A 9,472-nucleotide genomic window follows, 5' to 3' on the forward strand; every position below is an offset into this window, starting at 1 on the left:
CATCCATTCAGATGCAGGAATTATATGTGATTTAGCGAGGGCAGGGCCAGCAGCTGATCGACAGTGTTCAAGCAAAATAGCTTTTGGTTACCTGCTCCTGTGGTTTAGATAGATGTTAACTGCAGCCTGCAGGCTGGAGCTGCGGCTGGGCTGGGCAGCTGGGTACTGAACATCCGAATATAGAGATCTTCCTCTTAAATCAAGGAACTGGAAATTGGATATACAAAGACGGTGAACGACCAGTGCTACGGTTGAAAGGTGATCAGAGGCGCGAAAGCGTCTCTCGGAGAAGCAGCACCTTTTCGCTGGGTGTGCGTGCATGTTTATATAGGGTTGGAATACACCTAACCGTGGATTACACAAGGTTGTTAGTGGGAATGTGGGATTGAGCACCTAAAACCTGATGCTTATAGTCAATCCCTAAATTCAACATCCTCATAAAAACTCAAAAAAGATCAGGGGCGGAGCTACAGGGTGGTCCCTGTGGGCCGCGGACCACCCTGCGCTCAGCCCAACCGAAGCCCATCCATTTAGTCTCTACTGGAGAATTGATCGTGTACGTAGCTTGGCCGGCCTTCTAGAATCGCGACTCACGAGAGACCGATGGTTCGCGTATTCCCCTCCGTATGGCGCGGGTGCGGCCATCGAGATCGAGCACAGGGTGCGGCGACTCCACAAGGACCTCGAGTCCACGACGGCAAACGCTAAGTCGTGAGCAGCAACCAGCAACCCAGCACCCATTAGGATCAGGTACGTGCATCAAAAACCTAAGATGAAGACTCAATTGCTATTTGCTAAGCCAAAGCCCTACTCTGTACTCACGTTTCTCCTTTTTCTTTCAGCCAGGATCGGAGATTCGGAGGATCCACGTTTCTACAATTGGCAAGCCAGGAATGGCAAAAGTGCACAGGGTATGGGTATATAAAACTGATTTAATTTTAATTATATGTTTTTTACAGTATTGGATTATTGGTTTGGTAAATTGAAACGTCATATAATTCTTATGCAGATTTGTTAAAAATAAAGAGGTGTGGTGATGTTGCCTCTCTTATCCAGAAATATGAATCAAAGAAGAAGGCTGGTTCTCAATCTCCTTCTGTGGCTACAGTTGTTCCAGGAGAGCAAATGGAAGAACAAGAAGATGGACAAGATCAAGATAGAGTGATTGAAGAAAATGTAACTCCAACTCCAATGTCTGAACAAGAAGATGGACTAGATCAAGATAGAGTGATTAAAGAAAATGTAACTCCAACTCCAATGCCTCCAAATCCACCTCCAGTTGCCCAAAAAGAACCTATTTATGATATCAGTCGGCTTCCACTTATCCGGGGGAAAGATAGCCCATTGCAAATTATCCAGTCAATGATCAAGATGTAGTTCGACGATCATATATTATTGAAGGTCCATTCCAACCTTATGCACATCAATTTGAAAGTAAAAAAATTGGAAATAGAGATCAACAATTCAATCCTATGTGGTTTTATAAATATCCATGGATTGAATACAGTGTCAAGAAGGAAGCAGCATTTTGCTTTGTGTGCTACTTGTTTGGAAAGGAGAAAAGTAAGAAATCTGCATTTGTTGAAGGTGGTTGGAGAAGTTGGAATAGAAATGATGCACTTGATTTACATGTGGGAGGTGTAACAAGTGCTCACAACACATCTCAAGAAAGATATAACTTATTTATGACTCCCCATGGAGCAATTGATGATAAAATTGTGAAGATGGATAATGAGGAGCGCCGTCTCTACAAGATTAGGTTGACTTATTCACTTAGATGTTTGAGGTTTCTTTTGCAGCAAGGATTAGCATTCCGTGGGCATGATGAAAGTGAAGAGTCTAGCAGCAGAGGGAACTTCATTGAGCTTTTGAAGTGGCTTGCAGCAAATAATGAAGAGGTCGACAAGTTTGTTTTGAAGAATGCTTCACGTAATTGCACATTAACTAGCCCAGACATACAAAAAGAAATTATTCAATGTTGTGCAATGGAGACTAGAGATCAAATCATTAAGCAAATTGGGGATGATCACTTTACAATTTTAGCTGATCAGTCTAGTGATGTCTCTCATAAAGAACAACTAGCCCTTTGCTTGCATTATGTTGATAAATCAGGAAGGCCGTGTGAGCTGTTTCTTGGAATTGTTCATGTAGATGATACTACTTCTTCATCACTTAAGGAAGCAATTCAATCTTTACTAGTTAGTCATGGTTTGACTACAACTCAAATCCGTGGGCAAGGCTATGATGGGGCTAGTAACATGAAAGGAGAGATTAAAGGGCTGAAAACCTTGATCATGAAAGAATCACCATCTACTTATTATGTTCACTATTTTGCACATCAACTCCAATTGGTTCTTATTGCTGTTGCCAAAGAAAATGGTGATTGTGTGTGGTTTTTTTATCGAGTATCCCTCTTGCTAAATATTGTTGGTAGTTCTTGTAAGAGTCATGGTATGCTTCGACATCACCAATATGGCAATGTCATGAAAGCACTTGAGTGTGGTATACTAGAATCTAGAAGTGGGTTAAATCAAGAGATGGGGCTGCCTAGACCTGGTGAGACTCGGTGGGGCTCCCATTATAAAACTGTGGTCAACATGATTGCTATGTATCCCACAATTCGTGATGTACTCATAGCTCTTGGACGAGATACTTCACAAAGGGGTGATTGGCCAAAAATACATACTATGGTTGGAGTATTTGAGTCATTTGATTTCATTTTCAGTGCTCATTTGATGCTCGACATTCTTGGACACACAAATGAATTGTCTGAGTGTTTGCAAAGAAAAGACTAAGATATTCTTAATGCAATGTCACTTGTCCGTTTAGCAAAGAGTAAAATGCAGCAAATGAGGTCTGAAGGGTGGGTTTCATTTCTTCTAAGGGTTACAATATTTTGCAACAAATTTGGCATTCAAATCCCTGGAATGGTAAATAATTATGTGTCGTATGGTAGATCAACACGTTTTGCTCCGGACCAAACAAATGATGATCATTTCAGAAGAGAAGTATATATTAGAGTCATTGATAAAATTAGTCAAGTGCTTGATAGTCGGTTTGATGAGGTAAATATGGAGTTGCTTACTTGTATGGCTGCATTGAATCCAACAGATTCCTTCACTTCTTTTGATGCAAACAAGGTACATAGACTCGCTGAATTTTACCCTAATGAGTTTTCAAGCTCTGACTTGCTAAGACTCGATTTGCATCTTAAAAACTTTATTGATGACATGAGAAAAGATGAAATGTTCAAAGACCTAAACAATCTTGTTGACCTCTTAGTAAAACTTGTTGAAACAAAGAGGGATAAAGTTTATCATTGAGTCTATTTACTTATCAAGTTGGTATTGCTTCTACCGGTGGCTACTACAAGTGTTGAAAGATAATTTTCTGCAATGACCTTTATCAAGAATAAGTTGAGAAATAAGATGGGTGATAGCCTTCTGGATGATTGTCTAGTGACTTTTATTGAGCGGGATATCTTCTTACAATTGAGTGAAGAAGAGACCATCAACACTTTCATGGCTACTGGAAGGCGCAGGCCTGACAAGAATAAGAAGTAGTGACATATTGTTCTTCAACTATTATGGTACATAATATTTCAATTCTATGTTAAGAAAGTTACACTCATCTATTTTATGAACTCCGTATGTCTTTTTTTAATTGTGTTTTGTAATTGATATACTTGTGCACCGACATGTTAAATTTATAGTGGCTTAAAAAAATTTAGACAATGGACCACCAAAGCTACAAGTCCTAGCTACGCCACTGAAAAAGATGATAAACTACTGGACTCACACAGCAAATTTGTGCTTATAGCTGATCCCTAAATTCAACATCCTTAATAAAACCTCTGAAAAGATGATAAACTGCAAAGTCACGCTGTAAATTTGGAAGATTGGCAGACATCAGACAGCAGTGGGTATTATTCTCATCCACACAAGAAAACAATATTTTCATCCCAACTAAATAACAAGATAACAATATTCTTGTCGCAACAAAATAACACTGGCATCATAACTGCCCAAACAGAATAACCCTAGATGGACACCACTGGGAATATGCCATGCTAACACATACTAGTATACACAGTATAAAAAAATAGTTCAGTCTCTTATACTACGTGAACACCACACTATAATATGCTATACAAGTACATAGTGTACAAAACTAGCTAGTTCAGCCTTGGTGCTGCCCACCCAACTTGGAGAGTAAGGTTTTCATAAACCCACCCATTGACCCTTTCGATGGCAGACTCAGCTTCACGTCTATGAGCAAATTTGACATAGCCAACTCCCCTGCTTGATCCATTCTCATCCACAGGAATATAATCATGGGTCACAAAGCCAAATATACGGAACGAATCAACAAGATGATGTTCACGAGCCTCCTTTGAAAGATTGGTCACCCGGACACATCTGTCACCATTCATAATCCTCTTCACATCATCTCTGATTCTATCAGCACTTCTCACAGGATATGCTCGCTTGACAGCTTCTCTTGGGGGTGAAGGGCCATCAGCAATAGGAGACATAGCCACAGTGGCTTGAGCTCGGGAGGGGCATTTTATGGTCCAGTGATGCCCCTTACTGCAACAGATCAAGCACTCCATGGGTACCATTGGAACACCACGTTCCTGAGCTTTGTTCCCTGAAATTAAGCGGGCTGTTAGAAAACAGAATCACAAAGAGAAGATGATAAGGTTAAAACCAGCATGTGAGGTTCAATTTTTAAAACCAACTATACCAATGTAATAACATTCAATAGCAGCATCTCCTTCACTAGGAAAAATTTATCGTTAGATACATCTACATATAGCATGGTTATCCTCTGATCAAACCCAGACATTACGTATAAAAAATATAAATATCACCTCCATTAAAGCAAGATAAATTTTACAATGGTTGAAAAAAACATGGACCATTCATTTGGCGAGATCGGACGGTGAAAAAATAGAAGGTACCCAACCGAAAGTACTTGGAGGTACAAAAGAGGTAGGAACCAAATTAGGTGGGGCTGATACCAAAATATGTAGAGCAATATCTATTTTTTACTTTTTATTTTATCTTTGATTAAGGGTAAAGCAGTCATTTTAGTACTGTTATTCAAGGACAAAAATGAGATTTTCCATGTTTCTTTTTACAGAGGGGTAGGTCTATTGCTAGAATTCTCTGAAAACTGTGCATGCTCCATTGGTGCGCGTGGTGTAGAATCCTTCATAGTCATCGCAGATTGATTTTCATGACTGTCATGTATGATGCCGTCAGTTGTCGAAACGATGCGTGGTTTCCTGTCAGCATCGATGCTTCCATCATGTTCACAAATTTGGCCAAGGCTTAAGTAAAAAAAAAAAGGCCAAGGCTTTATTTGTTCCTAGAAAATCAATCCAACCTCTCACCAGCAACAAGGTCGCAAGGCGCAGCGAGGCTGCCAGGCTAAGGCCAGCCGGCCGGCCGGGAGGCGGGGCCCTAGGGCGCCGAGGCGATGGGGCGTGCCGGCCGGCCGCCCCCGGGGCAAGGATAGGACGTCGGCCGCCCGCCGCCACTGGGGCTGGGCGGGCGTTCGCTGACAGGGGCAGGGGAGCAGCAGTCGCGCCGCGGAGTCGCCCGTCCGTCGCGACCGAGAGCGAGAGGCTGGCGGGAGGGAAAAGATGGCGATTTTTTTGTTGGGCTGTGCCTACCAGGTCATACTCATGCAGCCTACAACATCAATTACTAAAATACCCTCTATAATATATTTCTCAATCAATTATTTAGAAAATAGAAAATGATGAAAATACCAGGAGGTACCATGGTACTTTTCCAACCATCGTTAAAGATCTCTTAAAACAATGCTTGCCATCTAGAATACAATTCAGCTGTCCTTGCAATACTGATTTACCATTTCTACAATTCCCATTAGAAATACTGCCTATAATGCACCTAGATTTGGTAAACAAGCAAACAACATAAATCCTAACAAATCGATAACGTTTAGATCTTTTTTTTTCTAGTTAGTTCAACATAACCTTCAGAGCATGCAAACCATATTGTACCATTACCATAGATGGAACCCAATCACAACCCTAAGATACATTTATGAATAACAAGCACATCAGAACTTGAGCAATCAAACTCACCCCAAATTTTGGCCTAGAATCCCCCTAACAAAATGTCACGCTAGCTACCGCTACACCTGCAGTAATAAGAGGAATCAGCTGATGATGGATCGCTAGCCGAGTCGCCGTACTCGGCCTAACAACCAATACAACGGCCTAGAGTGGATTTAGAGTGTGTGTGACGCGAGAGACAAGTTGAGTACAAGAAAGAAGAGAATACTGAATTACTAATGAATCATTCATCGTGATTCATCCTATCTCTCTCGTGTTATTGTTCTTCTGTTCTCCTATTCCTAATTCCCTAACACTTAACACAAAACATGAATCCATTTTTGGCAGAATTACGTTTAAACATACAACAGATGAATGGAAAGAGCTGAATCGAACGACGACCTGTGAAGTGCGGACGCTCGGGAAGGATCTGTTTCGTGGACACGTTTGTAAGCCGCGATTTAGCATCATCCTCCATGGCGTCGGCGGAACTGGGTATCGAGTTGCGCTTGATTGGGTTCCTGGTGGTGGGGGCGCGCGTGAGCTCGCCGACAGGGGTGATGGTAGTGACGACCTCGAACTTGTTGCCTTCGTCGTCGAAGCAGTACTCGATTACCTTCCTGACGCCGTTCTCGTCAGGCCCGACGGCGACCCGCGGCGGGAGCAGGGAGTCGATGCCGCCGCCGCCGCCGTTCTCACCCAGATAGCCCAACAGTATGTTCTGCTGCTGACGCATCTTCGTCGATTCCGACGCCGCCATGGCTCGCTCTGTCGTAAGTAGTGTGCGCTAGCCCATCCCCAAAATACGTACTTCACAATATTTTAGGATGAAAAACACGCTCAAAGGAGATAAACACAGGATCCATTTTACGTGGGGGGCGACGCGCAACCCAAATAAACATCCTCTCTCAGTCTCTCTGCATCTCCACGCATGCGCCAGGCCCACCACCGACCGGAGCCCGAGCGAGATCTGCTCACCGCCGCGGTACGACCGGAGAAGACGCGGGCGGCCCCGGATCCACACACGCCCCCACCGCCGCCGAACGGGAGCTGCGGCCGCGGGAGGTCCCGCAGTCGGTCGTGCCTGCGGGGACGCCGCCTCCATGGAGAGGCTGCGCTCGAAGCCCGCGCCCCCACCGCCGCCGAACGGGAGCCGCGGCCGCGGGAGGTCCCGCCGTCGGTCGCGCCTGCGGGGACGCCGCCTCCATGGCGAGGCTGCGCTCGAAGCCCGCGCCCCCACCGCCGTCGAATGGGAGTCGCGGCCGCCGGAGGTCCCGCCGTTAGTCGCACCTGCGGGGACGCCGCCTCCATGGTGAGGCTGTGCTCGAAGCCCGCACCCCCACCGCCGTCCAACAGGAGCCACGGCCGCGGGAGGCCCCGCCGTCGGTCGCGCATGCGGGGACGCCATGGACGCCGTCTCCATGGCGAGGCTGCACTCAAAGCCGAAGGAGCAGGAAGTCCCTGGCACTGGGGCCACGAGCTGCTGCTGGTCTGGGCTGACGCGATCTCTGCCTGCTGCTGCTCGTTGTTCCTTGTTTGGGTTGCTTTTGGGCCCACTGTTGGAAAAGGGATGGTTTGGGTGCGTGACTCTTTTTATTCTACGTGACCCAAACCAACAAATGCATCTTAGGGCTGTTGCAGACAGTCTTAGAGGGTATCCAACAACCGGTACCCAAAATATCGAGGTGGTGCGGCTGTAGGCTTGAACGCTGGCTTGATGAGGTCACAGATGGTGGGGTTGGCTCCAGGCTTGGCGTGGCAGCGAGCCTCAGTGGTGGAGGAGGCCAAGGCCGAGGTCGATGGAGACGCAGAGACGCCAATGCCCAGAGCGATGAGCCCCAGCTCGCGTCCCCTCAACTGGCCATCGCGTGACACGGTGAGCATGAACACGAGAAGGCATCGCGCTGTTGACCTTGGTGACATCGCGCCACTGCCAACGCCATTGCCGAAGCGCATGTTAACTGCTTCACGCTGCCTTGCACCGACACGGCTGCTGCCGAGCATCGCATCGTGCCCAACTATGCTGTCGCTACCGGCCTAGATGGCCCTGCACAGGCGCAGCTGCCAGCTATGCTCGAGGCGACCATCGTCTTGCATGCAGCCCTGTAGAGCTCGCAGCAGCCACCGTCTCACGTGCCCGGTGGAGATCACCCACGCGTCTCGGATGATGCCTCCCCGTGCCCTCCTCCACTGCGGCTCCTCAGCGTAGTTCAAGCGGCTGAAGCCCTGTACCTGATGCTCTAGCCACACACGGTGTACCTAGTGGACTTCACGTGCTTCCGCACCAAACCCAACTACCACGTCCTGTTCGCGATGTTCTTGGAGCACTCCCGCGTGTGGCCGGGCTTCGACGAGCGCAGTGTCCAGTTCATGACGTGGTTGCTGGAGCGGTCCGGGCTCAGGGAGGAGACGTGCCTGCCGTACGTGCAGCACTACATCCCGCCATCGCGTGACCTCGAGTCCTCCCACGCAGAGGCCGAGCTCGTCATCTTCTCCGCCATCGATGACCTGCTCGCCAAGACCAGCCTCCGTGAGTGCGCTCAGGGGGGGGCTCCGCCCCAGCCGCCATGGGTGCATGTGGAGGGCAGCTCCGCCTTGGCCGCCTGCGGGTGTGAGCGTAGGCTAGCTCTACCCGGCCACCATGGGTGCGCGTGCAGAGGAGCTCCGCCTGGCCACCGCGAGCGCGAGCGTGAGCGCGGGCGAGCGAGCTCCACCTCGGCATCAGCGCGGCGTGAGGCTGGCGCGTGGCGAGGAGGAAGGTGGAGTCAGGTCGCTGATAGTTTGTGTAACACCCTAGGTGTTTGTCACCATTTAAGCAATGGGTTTGAGCTCAAACATGATATTTTAAGTGATGATGAGGGTGTCAAGATCAAATTTACAAGAGTGAGCTCCAACTTAAACTTGAACAACACACCCTTACTTACATTTGGACCCTTGTTAAGATTATGCAAGAGTAATGTTAAACATGTTTATTTCATATACATTACATCAACATGCATCCAACTTGACCAGTGGAAAAGTTTCATGAAGTTTGGAATCAAGAAGTCGCATGAAATGATAAGTTATAATCTTTCTTGGATTGCTTTATTAAGAAATGGAATTATAGATCATCAACCAAACCTTGATACCTTGCTCAAATGACTCTAATTTAACTCTACAACAAAAGTCATGAAGGGTTTGTGCTGAGCAGAAGTCAAGAAAATGCCTCAATCGGTCTAAAACTCTAATTTAAGCTTTATCGTGATGCTATTTTGACCTGTGTTGACCAATCGCTTACAGTACTTGCATGGAGTTGCACCTTAAATAAAAGTTGAAGTTTGAGTGGAGTAGAACAAACTTTGTTTTTGGACCAAGAGCTAGATCAACTTGAAACTAAGTCTAATA

At 46.5% G+C, this 9,472-nt stretch overlaps 1 protein-coding gene across 5 annotated transcripts; it reads right to left on the minus strand.

Annotated features, from left to right (window-relative positions):
* Positions 1 to 3,934: 3,934 nt before the first annotated feature.
* LOC136463388 (uncharacterized) lies at positions 3,935 to 6,834 on the minus strand. 5 transcript variants are annotated; one of them, XR_010760998.1, is made up of 3 exons: positions 5,399 to 5,631; positions 5,144 to 5,290; positions 3,935 to 4,650 (listed from the first exon to the last, which is right to left on the minus strand). XR_010760998.1 is itself a non-coding variant. In XM_066462390.1 (2 exons), exons 1-2 carry the CDS (start codon positions 6,822 to 6,824, stop codon positions 4,175 to 4,177), a joined length of 810 nt encoding a protein of 269 aa, XP_066318487.1. In that variant the 5' UTR covers positions 6,825 to 6,834; the 3' UTR covers positions 3,935 to 4,174. The 5 variants fall into 5 exon arrangements, 1 of the variants encoding a protein (XP_066318487.1); XR_010760997.1 differs by lacking the exon at positions 5,144 to 5,290; XR_010761000.1 differs by lacking the exon at positions 5,144 to 5,290 and having other exon boundaries at positions 5,392 to 5,631.
* Positions 6,835 to 9,472: the final 2,638 nt, after the last annotated feature.

Source organism: Miscanthus floridulus, chromosome 7, assembly GCF_019320115.1.
Source record: "Miscanthus floridulus cultivar M001 chromosome 7, ASM1932011v1, whole genome shotgun sequence".
NCBI lineage: Eukaryota > Viridiplantae > Streptophyta > Magnoliopsida > Poales > Poaceae > Miscanthus > Miscanthus floridulus.